At 36.4% G+C, this 19,528-nt stretch overlaps 2 protein-coding genes across 2 annotated transcripts; both read left to right on the top strand.

Annotated features, from left to right (window-relative positions):
• Positions 1-7,158: 7,158 nt before the first annotated feature.
• Positions 7,159-16,951, top strand: LOC140786941 (probable esterase D14L). The gene is made up of 2 exons (XM_073135663.1): positions 7,159-7,816; positions 16,305-16,951. The coding sequence occupies exons 1-2, from the start codon at positions 7,449-7,451 to the stop codon at positions 16,747-16,749; spliced, it is 813 nt and encodes a 270-aa protein (XP_072991764.1). The 5' UTR covers positions 7,159-7,448; the 3' UTR covers positions 16,750-16,951.
• A 2,001-nt stretch (positions 16,952-18,952) lies between these two features.
• On the top strand, positions 18,953-19,528 carry LOC140787786 (zinc finger protein 36-like). Its single transcript, XM_073136887.1, has one exon. It carries the CDS (start codon positions 18,953-18,955, stop codon positions 19,526-19,528), a length of 576 nt encoding a protein of 191 aa, XP_072992988.1.

The following is a 19,528-nucleotide window of genomic DNA, read 5'->3' as shown; positions in this document are numbered from 1 at the left end:
TCACAGCTCCACTCTGTTATGCTGCAATTTTAGGGAGTCCTGCCAGGATAAATGATTTGAGAGCAAAGAGGGATTTTGATTGATTGGAATCATGAGGCCTAACATGCTGGTTTGTTATTAACTACTTTAGAAGTGAAGCAGAGCAATTTGATACCATCCGTTTGTTTTGTTGTCGTATAACAACTTTTAGGTGACCGGAAATGTGTGAGTCTTACTTCATCTTACCAATTTGATATATATATATATATATATATATATTTAATCTTTACTCAAAAGGAGGGTGGAATCTTAGAAAAAGATTTATCCAAATGGTTCCCATTATAGTTTGCTCATGGTCCCCTTTGCACAAGTATTTAGAGTTATTTTTTATTTATCATAAGAAGTAAATTATACTTATTCCTTAAATTATCATTGTTTTTTATACATATTATCTAAACTTTTTTTTCATAACCTAAGAAAATTCTTACTTCCGAGGATTTTTTATTTTAGCGTAAAAAATTTGTGTGAATAATAAAAAGGTTTAGAGGATATATATAAAAACGGTGATAGTTTCAAAGAATAAGTGTAATTATCTAATATACGAGAAACGTGCAAGAAATGTTATACCTAATCATACGTGTTTTTAATAAGTTGGAATAAATCTTAAGGTTGTGAGAGTAGTCCATACGGGAAGTTGCATATGATAGTAGAGTATTTGACCAGACTAGCCCTTTCAATTTTTCTTTTTCAACTTCTAGTATTTTAAAAGGGTTAAATTTATTTTACCTTCCAATTTATGTCTAAAATTAATTTATCCTCGTGTATTTTAAAAAGTCTTAAACCAGCTTTTATAAGTATGACTAAAGTAAAATTATTAGTTTTTCTATTAAACTTAACTTAATGATATCAAAATATCTCTATCGTGTTTGCTAGAGAAGACATACATATTTTGGTATAACACAGTAAAATTATCAAAATAGTCATGGTATTTGATGTTTGAGACTTTTTAAAGTACATGAGGATAAAGTGATATGGGCACAAGTATAGAGGTTAAAATACATTTAACCCATTTTAAAATTTAAGTACTGAGATTAAGTGAGTTAAAAAATCATGGTATGAAACTATTAAAAAGATTTACTAAATGTCAGAAAAAAGTATTTTCATGCAAGTTATTTTTAAGTTCAATTACTTCTAAGTATAAGTTGCTGACTATATTAATTATTTATATGAAGAAAAAACATTTAAGTCACTGAGTCAGCTACTTATATTTAAAAATTATTGTCTCGGTAATTAATTTTTTTATTCAACTAGTTTTATATTTAATTTTAAGGTGAATTAAACAGGTGATAAAAAAAAATTTGAGAAACTAAAAATAGTAAAAAGATCTAAGATAGTGTGTATAATTCAGCATAATCGATAGAAGGTTCCTATTATTTAGGAAAGTAGCGAACAAGGAGGTCTATCCAACATAAATTATTTATTATTAACTTCTCAAATGAGTTACCCAGTTCTCTGTAACAATGAAAAATCCCACTCATTTTACTCCTCCATTCTTGATATCAATCCTACCTAGGAATATGTGTTTAGTTGCTAAAATATAGAATTTAATAAACTGTTTAAAGAAAGGAAGTTAAAAACAAAAATAAAACTATTTTTGATAGATAAGAAGGTTACTTCTTTAATTTAATTTTTTTGTAACTAAACATTAAAAATGTTTAAAAAATGAATACTTTCTTGTGCCACTTTTTAGTAGTAAAATATCTTCTAAGTATAGTAATAGTTTGTTATTAGTTACAACGAGATCAGAGTAGAAGTCAGTAATCTAGGAGACATTGGGTCCAAGAGAAACGTGCTTAATAATGTAAACATTTGATCCAAAACTATTTGGACAAACCTTTCATCATCGTGTTTTATGTCACTACTATGACACATAAAATGATAGGAGTGGTCCTCGTGATTGTGATGGTCTGTCCAAATTAGGAGTTAATATTCTAAAATTAATGAATGCGAGAAGGATGATGTTTTAGCCACCATCCACTAGAGGAGTTATTGATGGTTGAAGTCAAATATTGTATAAGTATTTTGATGTTTAAATTTTTATAGCATCAATCTAATTAGGACATTAAATTGACATCTTCTGTCTCTCCTCTCTCACATATCTCAAACTCTTGGCCATCAAAAGTCTTTCCGGAGAGCACCATCTTGTAGTTTTCTTCGGCATGAGGTTGACACTCTTCGACGAAGAATAGATTCTTCGGTAAAATTACTCTTCTTTTTTTTATGAGAAAAAAAATATATTATCGGAGAGTATTTTCAGTTATAAGTCGAGATTAGAGAGCCAAAATGAAAAGGAAAGTGGGCGAGGGATGAGAGGGGAGAGGTAGGGTTGATGAGAAAGATTGAGATGGTATAGCACTTGACTTAAATTAATATAGGGAGTATTTATTGAAACTTTCCTTAGATTTTGTATACTAGATCCTACAACGATGTGAAGTGTTCAACTAGGGAATGTGTTACTTAAGAACGTTAAATCCCTAACCCTAAGTCATGAAATATCCCTAGGTCCATTAATATAATGGCTTCTTCCTTGTTTGCCTCTATCTTGTTAGGCTATCGAAGCCCATCAACACAATGGACTGATCAAGTACAAAACAATATAGATCACTAGCTCAACCAATCAAATCTATAGGCCATAGAGCTAATCAATTAGCCTGCCACACCCATACCAGGCTTGAATTCTCATACTCACTACTACCACATTTTATAGTATTTTGATCTATTTATTAAGATGATTTTTAACCTTACTTTTAAAATTTATAAATATTTCAAGTGATTCATCTTTGTTTCTTAGCAAATACACATAATAACATCCAGCGTAATTGTTAATAAAAGTAATAAAATATTTTTTCACGTCTAGTTTGAATAAATTTTAAATTACATATATCGGTATGTATGAGTTCTGAAGGTTCTATTTTTCGTTTAATGAAATAAAAGGAAGCCTTATCCAATTCGGCTTCTATATATATTTCATATTTATTATTTAATTTAATATGAAAATTAGATAAAAAAATTAATCTATGAAATGTACTATAATTGACTTATCTTAATCTACTATATCAAACTTCACAAGACTCGAGTAAACAAGCAGAAGAAGTTTTTTATCTTTATTAGTTTTTAGAGTTACAGTTATTGCATTCATCTTTAAAAAACTATTACTCAAGTAGCCCCTTCCTATATGCATATCATTTTTAAACAAACTCATTAGACCTAAATACTCGTTTAAAATCCTTCTTACTCAATAGTGATCTCGAAATCATATTCTTACTTATAGTAAGCATATGTCTTACATCATCGAGATAAGCTCTTTTCCTGAAGTCAACTTTATCACGACCTTCCCTCGTAATAATCACATTGAAAGTCACTGAAAGTAAGCTATGCCCATTAGCTTTATATTCATCATATTATGATAAGATAAAAACATTCACTTATCGGCACAAATGCGTCACGTAGTCCTAGTGCCTATCCACCACTCTTTATAGTTTTCCCCAACTAGGTTCACTTTAGAGACAACGGTAGAAATAGCATGTTATCCACATCAACACAAAAGTTCTCCACTTTGGTTATGTTGGCTTGTGTCTTCTTCTTCTTTCTTCTTTCATAAATAGCAATTCTAAGCACGATGCCCTCGAACTTCTTTACGTTGCAACCTTTATGGGTTTTGTCGATGTACTTCCATTTCTTATCTTTTGAAGACTCCACCATAATTGCCTTAGACATATAGTGACTTTCATTTTTCTACTTGGAAGTACGATTGACCTATTTTCTCCTATACCTAGCAATAAGTTCCTCAATTATGATCTCCTTGCACTTGCGTTTTAAATAATTTTTTTGATCTTTCTAAGACGATGACATTTTTTTATAATAACCGTCACTTAGAATGATTCATTAATCATCATTTCTTCAGCATGGGTATCATAAATTATAACTTAAAAATCTTGTAGTAATCAGAGAAAGAAAAACATAATTAGACTAAATCATAATAAGCTTGAGTTGCACTCCACATTTTATATTGGAGGCTAACCCGAATCGACCCGATTCCTCTAGCCGATTCGGCTAGGACCTAACTGATTGCAATCATCTCCTCCGTCTTCTAATTTCCATATCTCTTTCCTCTCATCTCGATCTCTCTTTCTAGTCTCTCTTCTTCAAGATGAGCTCTTGAGGAATTTATGAAGAAAATTTCAACATTCAAAGGAGAAATTTTATTCATACAAGATGAAAAATGATCTTCTTTCTCTAATGAGTCCCTAATGAGAGAAAATGATTATGGTGAGCAGTGGAACAAAGCCACTAAATTTGTGAAGTATCATAAGCAATTTTGGCATTTTAGAAGTTATGTTCTAAAAGAAAAAAATATTTCTTAAACAAATGTCATTCCATCCGGTTCTATTGGGTTAAAATTAACCTCATAAGAGCTGTATGAGCGATAACGTCCACGTATGGCTCCGTGAGAAGAGGTCTCATGTACGGTTTTGGAATAGCGATGGGAACAGTTTTTTTAAAGCTTTTAATAAAAAGGGGCTGATTTAGACCAGGAAAAAGGAAGGGTCAAAATGAAAATAAAGCAAAAATGAGGGATGAAATAAAAAAATTTCCTAATATTTATTCAAACGGTGATATTTGATAGTCTAAACATAATGGTTATAATAAAAATATACAACACAATAATACGAGTATACTAATTGGTGGTAGGTAGAGGTGTAAACAAGCCGAGCTTGAGCAAGTTGGGCCTAGCTTGGCTTGACTCGAGAGGTGGAAAACCTTAGTTCGGCTTGAGCTTGAGCTAGAAAAGCATAGCTCAGCTGATGAAGCTTGAGTTCGACTCGTCTCCATAGCTCTTAAGCAATCCACACTATAGGATGCAACTTGACCCACAAGGCCATCCCGTAGCCTAAAGCTGAGCTTCACCTAATCCACCCACCCTCATCGGTTTGGTCAGCCTCACTCTTCTGTCTAGAGATGGAACAATCCAATGATTGTATTAAGCTCAACGTCGACGGCAAGCTCTTTGAGACCACCACCACTAGACTCTCGTTGAGGCGAACTCCTTCCCACTACCAGTGGTGCAAAATCCTTTCGAGAAGCTTCTCGCTCCAACTAGCTTCCGATTACACAACAACGACAAGAAATCAACCCAGCTTTGCACGCCCCTCACCACCTCTCTGGCACCAACTAAAGCAACTTAACTGCACCATTAAAGCTTGGAGATTTGGGCTAGACTCAATATTTAGGACCCCGATGATGACATCACGCAACGCAGACTTAACGGCTTGGATCGGGAAAGAGGTGGGGAGAGAACAATGGGAGCTTAGAGAGCCTCATTGTAGGAGGCAAGGAAGGGGAGATCTCGCCAACGAAGCGACTGTGGGGGTAAGGATGGCGATGGATGTCTCGTCGACGAGGGATTGATGAAGGAGGGTTTTGGTGGTGATCGGTGAAGATGAGAATGGTAATAAATGGTGATTTTTGGTGGTGAAGAAGGTTTGACCGATGGGATTGGAAACTTTGGGAGAGATGAAGGTTGGCTTGGATTTTTTTTCTCTACTTATATATATCATACTAACCGTTGGATCTAATATCATAATTTACAAGCCTAATCGAGCCGAGCTTAAATAATCCAGTGCTAGCTCGACTCAACTCAATAGTTTTTTCGAGCCTAATATCTCAGCTTGGCTCGGCTCGTTTAGAGAGCTGGGCTCTTAATGAGCTGAGCGCAAGAGCCTCACGAGCCCACTAGCCTTTTTGGCAGCCCTAGTGGTAGGAGGCCATAGGTTCAAGCATTTATGAGTACAATTTTTTTTTATTTTGAGTTTTTGAATAAACTAGCTCTAATAAAATCTCCATATACTTTAATTTAAGCACTTAAACATATATGTGATTTTAACTAAAATATAATTATTAATTTTTTTATTATATTTAATTATACTAGATGTTGAATTTGAATATTTTTATTAATAATAAAATTGTAGATGATTGAATAAGTTTTGTAACTCATATAAAATAATACGGAATGAATTTTAAATGACAAAGAGATTAAGTGCTTAAATTAAAAATACATAATAATATTATAAAATTAGTCTCAAGAGGTGCAGCTCTTGAATGAAGTTTCCATTGCCACACATTGTTCCTGAGAAGGACGTATTCCGTCCATGTCCACAAGTATCCAAACTTCGCAAGGCCCAACTTCCACGGGCCCACACCTACGTCTGAACCGAGACGACGTTTCGTGCGGGATAGTCGCCCGTGTGAACAGTCGCGCCGTAATAGTTTTCATGGACAATAACTGGGCAGCAACCACCACGTACCCAAAACCTCCCCTACGAAAACTCAAACAGGAGATTTTTTTTTAATCACGCCTATAGACTATACTTACCGTTAACGATTTTATGGCTAAAGCCTGAAAAATGTTTATCAACATCATCTGTAAGTTTGACGTTTGACCAGCAAAACGAATCTGGGTTTAGATTAAGAGATTCTTAATTACTAATATAGCATGGTTGTAGATTAAATATTAAGTCTTATGCTCTCAAATTCTTTATATAGAAGTGTTATTCTTGTGGAGATTGAAGAGCATAAACAATATTATCTGTTATTTTTTTAAAAATAAAACAAATTTTAATTAAAAGGTGCTGTAGATATAAAAGGCTCCGTACAGATCCGATGTCAAAAACTGAAGCAAAAAAAAAGGAAACACTCTCTCTCACTCCGCTCGAAGTACAATCAAAATCTTGGCGTCAATCAAGATTTGCGAGATAATTAGCCGCGGGATTTGCATCTCGATAAGTGTGAACAATTTCATAAAGATTGTAAGATATTCTAGTGATAGATCTAATTTTTTTAAGGTGGTTAGAAACTTCATTAAGTATGTTGGTTAAAATCTGCGACTTCTATCCATAATTTGATAATGCTCAAGTAGACTATTGCCCAAATAACAGGTTGAATAGTTATTGCCTCAACGAAAAATGACTGAGCCCAATCTGCGACACCTACAACCTGCAAATTAACTGGTTATATGATATTTGGTATCATGAAACATAATTTATTAAAAAGAAACTTTATACGTAATATATTTATTTGTCTTTTTTTTATTTGGGAAGTTATTTTTGGCGCAATATATTTGAGTACGTTGACTTGAAAAAAGGCATTCATCAGTGAGCCGCGTGTCATAATACCGCCCCTTACACTCTCCGCTTTACTTCCTCTCCAGTTCGCGATTTGTGTGGTGGAGATTGGAAACCATTAAAACCCAACCCCCCCTCTAAATTCAATGTCATTGTCAACGACCAAGAAAGCGAAGAAGACCCTTCCTCCTCCTCCTCCTCCTCCTCCTCCTCCTCCTTCCTCCATCGACCAATAGCAAGAGAAAAGGAATTAAAGAAATCTTACCGGAGAAGCTTCTACCGACATCCATGGGGATCGTGGAGGAGGCGCACAACGTCCGAGTGCTGGGGCGTGGCGATCGGACGATCGTGCTGGCCCACGGGTTCGGCACGGACCAGTCGGTGTGGAAGCACCTCGTTCCGCACCTCGTTGACGAGTACCGGGTGGTCATCTTTGACAACATGGGTGCCGGACCCACCAACCCGGACTACTTCGACTTCAATCGCTACTCCACGCTTGAAGGCTACGTGTTCGACCTCCTCGGCATCCTCCAGGAGCTCGGGATCGAGTCCTGCGTCTTCGTCGGCCACTCAGTCTCCGGCGTGATCGGCGCACTCGCTTCCATCTCCAGGCCCGATCTCTTCTCCAAGCTCGTCTTGCTCTCCGCTTCCCCAAGGTCTCGAATTCTTAATCTCCTTCTTCCTTTGTTTTTTTCCCATTTCTAAGGGTTGATGTTGGCCTATTACTGTTAGATCTCAGCTAATTGGGTTTTAGGAAGTTTTAAGATCAACTATTGAAGGCCAAAAAGGGAATTTTCTTGGTTGCTTTTCTTTTTTTTCCTTTTCCTGGGAAATTGAATAGTGAATAATAGACTAGAGAAGTAGATAATTACCGGATCACGCTGGCTCACCGAAATCATACTGGAAAACACTCACCCTCATAGGTAAAAGCTTACTAAATATTGCAAAATACATAAAATTAGCCAAGAGAGATGACGTTACTGGACAAAAAGACTCAAATAACTTAATTCAAACGAGATTTGACTCAATTACGACATTAAGGTTATTGCAGCTCTCTAATTTGAAATCTCGTTGCTCTTTATGCTTCTGGATCAATGAGCAAATTTGGAGCAGGGCTTAGTTTACTTTCGTGTGTAACTCTATCCATGTATGTGGTTTCTCCTCATAGGACTGGTTAATCCCAAAAGATACATAGGATGTTAGGAAGAACCTCTATCAAAGCGTAGTTTATCTTTAGAAGGACGACTCTTCTATTTATTACTTATTAATCAGTGTTTAAAATATTTCAAGTTCTTTTTCATTTTCTCTTGGTTTTCTCCTATAGGAATTGCTATACCTATTTGAAGTTTTGAATTCTGTTCTACACGTGAACAAGGCCTAAGAGAAGAAGATTATCTTCTTGATACTTAGCACAAGATAAAATTGAGAAAAACTTAAAACATTTATTGCTTCACTTGTCTGCCATTCTATAGAATAAGCACACACACACGCACATATATATATATATATATATATATATATATAATGGTTTACATGATTTTTGATCTATCATATTTCATTTTTTGTTATACTACATGACTCTTCGTTTTTCAATCTCTAGAGAACCCAAAAGGTTGTCATAACCCTACGGCATAGAGAAGATGAAAAATAACCTCAAAACAAAGCGTCAATAGTAATTATTCTTGAATTCTACACTAGTCAATTAATCTAATTGACTAGTCAAATGGGCTAGCTTATAATTCAACATTCTCCTCTTAAGTTCGACCATTTTCATGTCCAACTTCAATTTGGTGAAGGTATCTCAAGAGCTTTGGTGAATATGTCCACTAATTGATCTTAGGTTTGATGTACTTGACCTCGATTTCACCATATTTGATTAAATCTTGAATGAAATGATACCTAAACCTAATATGACTGGGTTCTTTCTGAGTGTAATTGCTGATTTCTTGTTCATGCTTGAGTTCTTCCAAAATCTACCTTAGCCATAATACTTGACAACTTGTCAATGTCAAGCAAATATAATTTGCTTTCGTAAGAGAGAGAGCCACTACATCTTGCTTCTTTGAAGCCTATGAGATTGCACCAAAACCGACATTGAAAACGTAGCCAGAAATAATGTATTGAAAGGTGGGCGTCAAGACAGGCTAGCAGTTTTAATATGTAAATAATAAAAAAATAATTATATATGACATATAATATTTACTAATATTTATGTATAATTTTTTTAATAATGTAACTTATTTTTCATTTATAGTTCACAAATTTGTCTATATGTAATATATACGTGTGTGTATTTTATTAATATATCTACTGTTAGTAGTGCATGGCACTAGTGAGAGGTGGGTGTATGAGTGCATTATAGAGTAGTTTGCTAATTAGAGTGGTTGTTTAGGCCCAATGAAAAAAAGTGATTTCCAATATAGAGAGAGAAAGAAAAGGAGGAGAAGGAGAAGGAGAAAAGAAGTCCTCATCCTCCTCTCGGTGAGCACATTGTCACCTGTCTTGCATTGGTGCCCTCTGGCTTAGCGGGGGCAACACAAGAAGAAGAATGAGAATAAGAAGTCCTCTTCCTCTCCTCGTGCACGTGGTCACCCACCTTGTGCCGGGCCTTTTGGCTTAGTGGGGCAGCCGGTGTGCCACCCCAACAAGGTGGTCATCGCCATGGCGGCTGCCACAAATGCCTTTAAATACATTGGTTGGAAGTACCTTTACTATTGTCGATGCTTCCACTCCAATCACTATCACAATAGCCTAACTAAACATGAATTATCAATACTTTTATAAGTAATACCTTCACCCAAGGTAACCACTAATATATTTTAAAATTCTTTTTCTAGCATTCTAATGGCAACTTCTTGGTGTTCTCATGAACATGCATAAATGACTAACGAAATACAAAATAGGGATAATTTCATTTCCACCCCCTGAACTATCATTGATTTTCACAATGATTTCCTAAACTTTTTTTTAGTACACACTGACCTCTTGAACTATGAGAAATACCTTACCCCCTAATGTTGTTAACAGAATTAGTGAATTGACCAGATTGCCCCTCTACTTATTATAGTGGGATATTTTAATATTTTTTAAAATTCCTACATTGCCCTCTGCCCAAATCTCTTTTCTCCCAAAAATTTTCATTCCTCTCCCTTCAAAGAATTCGAAGCCGGCAATGGTGCATCCCTTGGTCTTCTTCCCACCAGCGTCCAAACATACCGTCGTCGGATGCTGAGTGTTGGGAACCGATGGATGCATGGCTCCGGCTTGGCCTCTGCATTCAGCCTCTTGCGTGCAAGATGAAGGAGAGGCCACACCGCCGTTGATAGCGAAGTTGTCAATAGACCTCGAGGGACGCGACGCGCCGCTGTTGGCCTCTTTCTCTCGCCTTCTCTAGGTCTATCTTCAAGAGCTCTCCCTTCTCCTACCTCCTCCAAACGGGATGCCAAGGATGACGGCGTGATCGATTGCCCACGTGAAGTGTATGTCGGCCAACCTATCTCTCCCGCCGAGCTCACTGTAGTTTCCTCCCCACCCTCTTCCTCCTCCGCCGCTCCTTCACCGTCAGACTCAGCACAAGCCCTCACCTCCCAAAATTCGAGGCAGTCATCGTCAAGTGCTGTACGAAGGCACTCTAAAATGACCTCCTTTGCTTGCCACCATCTTCGTCTTTGCTTTGGATTTGCCCAAATGGGTTCTTCTTCTTTGCGAACTCCGTCGCCTCAAAGCACCCAATTTTGGTGAACAGAGACTTAAAGTAAGCCTTTGAGGCCGTGAGAGAGAGCGTGAGGCATTTTGAGAGAGAGAGAGAGAGAGCTCGGAGAAGAGGGCGACAACAATGGGGAGAAATTTGGAGAGAGAGAAAGGGCTTGGAGAAGACTACAACGGCGACGCTGGACTCGGAGAAGAGAGCGACGGCGATGCCGGGGCGGGGTTCGGAGAAGAGGCGGATTTGTCTCGCCTTGATCTGCCATAGTCGCTAGAAGCAACGGCGTAGCTGCCGAAGCTACACTGATCCAAGATCTAGCTTCGACGAGGATGCAGGATCTGCGGTGGATCCGAGCTAGAGCACGCCGAAGAGGAGGGCGACGACAGGTTGCGGAGGAGGTGACGGTGGTCAACGCCGTGGATGCGAAATAGGCGATGACGGGGTCAAGTGAGGTCAAGTGAGGTAACGTCGTGGAGGCTGCGGTGGGCTAGGTTGTGACCGCAGCAATGGAAGAAGAGAATGAGGGGTATTTTCATCCACATAAAAGTTTCTCATGACTTAGCATGTGACTTGCACATGTATGAGGATAAAATTGTCATATATTTAGCAGGTGATTATCACGTGACATCTTTTGGACGGAAATAAATAATGAAACTCTAACGAAAGGGGTCAAGTGAGGTATTTCTGATAGTTTGGGGGGTCAGTGTGTACCAAAAAAAGTTTAGAGGATCAATGTGGAAATGGGTGATAGTATAAGGGGTGAAAAAGGAATTATCCCTACAAAATATTGAGTTGTGCCTGTTAAGTACATAGACTGCCAACAAATCTTCTATAAAGAATAGCACAATTTATCATCACCTTGCTTTTCTAATTTTAAACCAACCTTCATAGATGTGCTTATAGGAGAAGCATCTTTCATTCAAAATCTCTTCAAGAGATCCATTGCATACTTCTTTTGTAAGATGGAAATATTGTCTGCCTTTTCTTTAACTTCCACGCTAAAAAAGAAATGAAGAAGTCTTATGTTTGATTTCAAATTTGTGCATCATGCTTCTTTTGAAAGCTTCACAAAAATTTAGATGGATGCCCATGAGGATCAAATCATCAAAATAATTGCATGTAATTAAGAATTCACCATGTGCAACTTTTTTAATGTAAATGCTCAATTGAACATTTTCTGAATCCATCCTTCATGAAATCCGTTGATGCGGTTGTACCATACCCTTAGGTGTTTGCTTCAAGCCATGCAAGGCTTTTTTCAACTTGCATACTTTATGTTCTTCACCTTTCTTCATATAGCCTAGAGGTTAATTAATATAAACCTCCTCTTCAAGAATATTATTTAGAAATGCTGATTTGGCATCCATTTGATGTATTTTTCATCTATTTTGATCTATCAATGCTAAGACCATGCAAATATTCTTAAGTCAAACAACATGAATAAAAACTTTATTGTAGTCGATGTCATACTTTTCATTGCAGCCTTTTGCCACTAATCGAGTCTTGTGCTTCTCAATTTTACCTTTTCATTCAACTTGGTCTTGTAAATCTATTTAACGCCAATGGTTTGTGTCCAATAGGAAGGTACAAGATCCTGAGTATTATTCTTTGCAAGGTTTAAAAAATCGGGATCGGCCTTTTGAAAAAATGATACATATCAGCCAGATCGGTCGCTTGGATCGAATCAAACTTTTTAATTATATAAAATTCTAAATATTATTTAAAAATGCAGGAAAACTTTTAAAAATTTAGATAAAAGTTTACCAAAAGTAAAAAAAAAAGAAAAAAACTATGGTGTAATAAAAATTAAAAACAATAAGAGATTAGAAAGAGAGTGAGTGGAAGAAAATTAAGCAAAAGAAAGAAAAACTATGATGCAGTGAAAAAGAAGAAGAAGAAGAAAAGAGAAGAAAAATGGAGAGAGTTGAAGAAATAAAAAAAAACGGAGAGAGAAAATAAATAAATAAGTAAATAAATTATATACCAGAGTTCGCCGGAATTTGTTGGAATTTACCAGAGCTAGATCTCTCCGTAAGAGAAATAATGATCATAAGTAAGGAGAGAAAAAAAGAAAGAAAGAGTGAAATAAAGAAAAAGAGTAAGAGAGAGAATAAAAAGAAAGTGAAATAGAGAAAGAGATAAAGTTCGGATTGGGCTTGGATCGTGATCGATTTCAGCCGATCTGGCAAACCATGATTCTTTGTGATTGAATTAATTTTTTGATACATAACATGTCTCCATTTTTATTTTCTCAAAAGTAATAGGATCCATATTAATAAATAATGTAGAGTTGCTCATATCTTTATTTAATACTTTTCTTGCCGCGTAATAAATGTATGCTCCTCATCTTACTTGGTGGAGACTTCAATTATAAAGACGTTAGAGAAGATATAGAAGAAGATGACATAGACGTAAGTGAAGACCTATATTCTTCTCTTCTAGGATGACTGCCTTGATTTTTTTTTTCACCTGCAAGAATAGAATATTTGTTCTTTTCTTTTCCATCCCACCACTAAGCTTCTTTTTTATTAAATTTACATCTCTACTCACAATAATCTTCTTGGTAATGAGATTTATAAGTTTATAGGTTTTGGATCCTTCACTATAGTCTACAAAAATATATTTTTCAGATTTGACAACCAATTTCTTCTTTCTTACATTAGCCACATGTGCATTGGCAATACTTCCAAAACCCTCATGTGAGCGATACAAAGTTTGTATCCACTCCAAACTTCTTGGGACGTCATGTCATACAAAGTTTTAGAAGTTGCACAATTCAAAATATAAACCGCACATATAATGGCTTCGGTCCAAAATATATTAGGCATCCCTTTAGCTTTTAGCATATTTCTAACAAGCTCCATAATAGTTCGGTTTTTTCTTTTCGCCACCTTGTTTTATTGTAGTGTGTAGCAAGTAGTAACTTAATATTTCATGTCGTGCTTGTTAAAGAAAGAGAAATCTTGTGAAATATATTCACCTCCTTGTAAAGAAATAATGATTATCTTTAATGGATGTTGTGTGCATAGGGCTGCAAAAATTGCTATTAACAAACTCAAGAGGTTTAGATGCTTTTCAAACTTTTCCACTTGAGTCTCGATGATGCTGAGTCTCGATGATGCTTTCTAACTGCACACACTTTAGACACTTGATCATGTTGATCATGTTGAACATATCAGGCTAGGTTTAGCTCGGTTAAATCGTGCAGGTTCGGGATGGGCCTGGATGGGTCAGGCCTAATGATCAGGTCTACCTTTTCTTCTCTTATGTAGGATACTTTGAGTGTATCTCATGCTTCTTTCATCATCGACACGATCGAGATCCGTTCAAAGATTGCCTCGTGCACCACTTGATAAACGAAGAACAACACCTTGTCCTTGCGATTGTCCTTCAATTTATTGAATTGTTATGGTGTGAGTGTATCCCATAGATCTTCAGATCTATAGAGGACATTATTTAGATACTCCATTGATTGTAATTCTTTCCAGTAAAGTAAGGAAGTTTGGGGTTATAATAAGCTGTTGAAAGCCATAATACTTTAAGCAAATCTAACTCTTATACCATTTTATTAGGAGAACATTGTAGAAAATTTAAAAGAAAAACATTATCCTCTTAATACTTAGCACAAGATAAAATAGATAAAAAATTTAAAATTTTCTTGCTTCACTTGCTTGCTTTTCTTTTTATAGGATAAGACCACATATATGTAGTAGTTTACATGACTCTTGATCTACTATATTTGACTCTTTGACTCTTTGTTACACTATATGACTCTTTGATTCTTAACCTCTAGAGAACCCAAAAAATTGTCATAACTCCAAGGTATAGTGAAGATCAAAAGTCACCTCAAAATTAAATCATCAAGATTAATTATTCTTGAGTACTGTACTAGATTCGGTTGTAAACTTTGTTGGTCATCTACTTAATGTTTGTAGACAACTAAATCATGTGTGACAATCGATCTTTTAAGTTTCTCAAGAATGCATAGGTTGTGTTGCATTTTACCTGATCTTGTTTCTATATATGTTAAGCAATCTCTGGTTTCAAACTCATTTATATCCTACTTGCCTAAGCTAGTTTCAGATTTTTTTCCTCACAAGTCACAACAATCATTTTTGTTCACCATTCAGATTTTTCCTATCCAACTACAATTCTCTTAACAAGTTTTATTTGGAACAATCAGCTATAAGAGCGGTCCGTGCCAAAAGAAAATCTTAAGTTTCTGAAGCCACATGATGCAAAAAAAGAACTTTTTTTGCTTGAAGCCAAAAAGTTCTCAAAGTGCCATGATTGGTCACGGCATCTGCATGCTATGAACCTGATCTGTAGAGAAAAATCCAGATGATGCAAAATAAAAAGAAAATTTCTTGCTTGAAGCCAAAAAGTTTTTGAAGTGCTATGATTGAGCACTGCTTACTATGAAGTTGATACTTAGAGAAGATATTCATCCTGAAATTCTTTAGGTGATTATGTGAAAAATCTCTTTGCAATTATTCCCCATCTCCTGGTAGGATCAAAATATGGTGCCGTAATACAACAAGAGAAGAAACTAATTATGAAGTCCACCTACAAGGGATTTTTTATACTTGATAAGGAAGGCTATTAAGGAAATAACTTTGAGAGAAAAATTGCGTTATTGACTTAGTTTGCTTGTTGAAATGCCATAAAACATGAACTAACATCCACGGATACCTCATGATCTAAGTTATTTAACTTTCTTGTATGAAACTTTTGACTTCCTTAAGTAGTGATCTTGTACTTCATATGTCAAGTTTGTTTTTTGTAAAAGCAATGCAAAAGATCAGTTTAGAACACTATTTACCTTTTAATCTTTTTCTATTAAGTTCACTGATGTTTAGTCTAACTTGCTGCCTATTATCGTTATAGGTAAACTAACATGCTTGGTTTATTCGCCGATGGGATAGTCCCCAAATGATTAAAGGGACTCATATTGTATGAATGTACCTGTCATGACTTTGGCCCATGGAGTAGTCATGTGAGGTCTCTGTTATATATATCAATATATATATACATACATATATACACTAAATTCTGATGCCACTTGCAATGTCATTCAGAGAGGTGGCCTACTCTGGTTTTTTTCCCTCTCGTTCTGCTTTATATCCTTTCCTAATTACAAACATGTTTTCTTTTTCTACTTCGACGGGCATAGTCTCTTCTTCTTCTTTAGATAAGTCAGATTTATTCTCTTGCAATGAACATGATCATTATTGTTATCATCCTTTTCCATATTGCAGTGCAGATTCCTTACGCACCCTATCAGTTTGGTAGGGAACAGTGACTGTTTATCAAACATGAGTGGTTGTATCTTGACCTATAACAGTTTGATAAAGGTTTGTAGGTTAAGGAATATAATCATGATAGTTGATAAGTTCTCTCATATGTTAACTTTATCTTTGTTCTTTTGATGTAAACAGGTATTTGAATGATGTTGACTACTTTGGGGGTTTCGAACAGGAGGATCTCAACCAGCTTTTTGAGGCTATGAGATCAAACTACAAGGCTTGGGTGTCGGGCTTTGCGCCGCTGGCTGTGGGAGGAGACATGGAATCTGTCGCCGTCCAGGAATTTAGTCGGACGCTTTTCAATATGCGTCCTGATATTGCATTGACAGTAGCTCAGACCATCTTCCAAAGTGATGTCCGGCAGCTGCTCGGTCTTGTTACAGTTCCTTGTCACATCCTCCAGAGTAGCAAGGATCTTGCAGTACCGGTGGTCGTGTCGGAGTTCTTGCACAAGAACATTGGAGGTTACTCCATTGTCGAGGTTATGCCCTCTGAGGGTCATCTCCCGCAGCTTAGCTGTCCAGATAGTGTCATTCCTGTTCTGCTTAAGCACATACGTTATGACATCCAAGTCTAAGGCGGCTAAAATTCTTGCAAGGATACGTTGTACACTCCTTAGTTGCTCCCATCTAGTGATTTTCTTCAGTTTCAGGCTAAATTATCTTTGTAATAATGTTCCATAAATGATGTAAATTGGAAATTTGTGGCAGCCCATACTGATAACTGCTATTAGTCATTAGCAGGATTACTCAGTTATAAAGATGTCATTATGCAGCGTACTAGGTGTATGTCCTTTGACTTCTTCACATCTCTTTATTAATAGATTCATGGTTGACAATGGTGACTAGGGGTGTAATTGAGAGAAAGCTCAGCTCGAAATTAAGTAGATTTAAGTTAAGTGTATCAACCTAAATTGACAAGTAATAAATATTTTAAGTAGATATTAGGACTATATTTTTATATATTATATAAGATTATATACTAATTGAACTTGCAGCCAAGCTTGGTTCAAAAGTAGATTTGGAGCTTACTGATCAAACTTATCCAGAACTTTGGAGGAAAAGAATCGTAGATACATTCAATTCGACATGTGAAGCTATGCGACGAGCTAGAACCGTGCAAGCTTCATGAACCTCCTCTTTGATTTCTTCTAAAATTGTACTATATTTTTTGGCGTACGGATCCAACTTATATTTTTTTTTAAATTGGATTAAGAGCAATGATTCTATACTAAACAATTAATTATTAAAATAATTTTCTATCTGTTGATAAGTTAAAAAGGTATACGAGGCATTTTACATATTATTACTAGATTAATCGATAAGAAAAAATAGAATTTAAGTTTTTTATTTATTTATTTTTATAACTATTTTCTTAATAATATGAGTGCCAACTTTTACCAATTTATTATTATTTTTATTTTTTATTAAAAAAATAGATAACTGATAGAGAGATATTAAATATGACTAATTTACTCTTATAATTTAAAAAAGTGATCGATATTTTTAGTTCATACAACCGTCTGTTAATTTTATTTAGTATTATTTAATCTCAACCATTTGATTAGGAGAGAGAAATTTAATAATTTTTATCGATTAGGCAGTTAGGTTCTATTTAATTTAATTTAATTGGTTAGGTATTTAGGTGGGGTCCTCAAAAGGGAACTTCTAGATGAGAGGAAGCACTGTTGCCAAAACTGACAAGGACTTTAATTGGCTTTTAAATATTTTCTGTGTCACTAGGTCCAGTTTGTGGTATAAACGAGGAGCCTCCACAAAATTATAACTGTGTGTAATTTGAAGTCTTCTTTGCAGATTGCACCCTGCATTTCTTGCAAAATAGAAATGAATCCCCTTCTCTCGATTGGTCCACTTGGACTTTTCACTATTAATTAATTGATAAATAATCAAAGTACATGGATTTGATAGTAAACTTAAAAGGAAGGCCATTGGATCGACCTCCCCAATCCCCATTGGTCCCACAAAGTCAAATAAAGAGTCAATAACTGAACGCATAATCACTAGTCAAGTCACAACCCCTACAATTGGATATTGTCTAACTCTATATTAATCTAATTAATACCACGTGTTCTTACCATTATTATTATGCTCCTGCCGTTCTTCTCTTCTGGAGTGACGAGAATTAGTCATTTCCGGTGTAATAAATAGCTGACAATAAAAAATTAAGCGCACGAGGTGAGCTGAGAAAGATAACGAGACAACCAGTCATATAGAAACCTCCAGGAAACATCGAATAAAGATCACCCACGTGTTAAAAACCCCACGTCCTTTTCCCCGATCTAACGTGGAATATATACCATTTAATTTTTCTATTTGTCAAAAAAAAAAAAAACGCTAGGATTTGGTCTAAGCCCAGATGCATCTCCCTTTTTTTTTTCGTATTAATAAAAATATATATTACTGTTTAAAACCTCGCCCCGTATTGGAAATCCAAAAATTTAATTAATTGAGGACCCTAAAGGTATGTAAGTGATAAATTAAACAGAAAGATTTGTTTTATTAAAATTTAAATCCACAGACCGAACCAAACACAACATCATCGATTCCACGATAGCATGCAGAGGTAGCACGCACCTTTGACCGGCTTTGCTCACCAACCATCGTTATCCTCCCTTCCCTTCTCTTCTAAACAGCTCTATGAAACCCCAGTAATCTTGCTGTATTTATTCTAATAGACACAAGCAGTTGTCTCACCTTCATCTTCGTCTTCGTCTTCATCAATCTCCACTACTACTCCACTCTCTCATAATTCCATTTCCAATGGCTCCCCATGCGCTCTTAAACTCCACCACCCTTTCTCTCCCTTCTCCTAAGCTCTCCACCTCCTCCCTCCTCAACCCCATCAGCCAAGACGACTGCCTCGCTCTCTGCCTCGTCATGCTCTCTCATGGTAGCAAGAAGTTCGACTGCCTTAGCTCCATGCCATCACTGCCTATCTCTGAGCTCTCCTATGAGTGTTCCATTTGTGGCAAGTCTTTTGCTTCCTACCAAGCCCTCGGTGGGCATAAGTCGAGCCACCGGAAGCCCGGTGGGCACGAGCATATTGTACCAATCCCACGTCCCGAGGTGGTTGATGCGTCGGGCGGCGGCGGTGCCCATCGGTGCTCCATTTGCCACCGTGGGTTTGCGACGGGCCAGGCGCTCGGTGGACACAAGCGTCGGCATTATTTGGAAGGGTCGTCGTCGGTTTCTGGATCGGCGTCAGTGTCGGGATCGAGCGTTAGGGACTTTGATCTTAATTTGCCGGCTTCGGTGGAGTTTGGGATGAGGAGTTGGGTGGAGGAGGAGGAGGAGGTGTTGAGTCCTCTCCCTGTGAAGAAGCAGCGATTGGGTTGA

The sequence above is a fragment of the Typha latifolia genome, chromosome 4 (assembly GCF_019914945.1).
Source record: "Typha latifolia isolate L0001 chromosome 4, TyphaL0001v2, whole genome shotgun sequence".
Lineage (NCBI taxonomy): Eukaryota > Viridiplantae > Streptophyta > Magnoliopsida > Poales > Typhaceae > Typha > Typha latifolia.
This window is presented reverse-complemented; position numbering and strand designations above follow the sequence as displayed.

Bases quoted from the DNA above. Each gene is read 5' to 3' on its own strand.
- LOC140787786 (XM_073136887.1), top strand. From the start codon at position 18,953: ATGGCTCCCCATGCGCTCTTAAACTCCACCACCCTTTCTCTCCCTTCT.
- LOC140786941 (XM_073135663.1), top strand. From the start codon at position 7,449: ATGGGGATCGTGGAGGAGGCGCACAACGTCCGAGTGCTGGGGCGTGGC. The intron at 7,817-16,304 runs GTCTCGAATTCT...TGATGTAAACAG, and splicing joins TTGCTCTCCGCTTCCCCAAG to GTATTTGAATGATGTTGACT.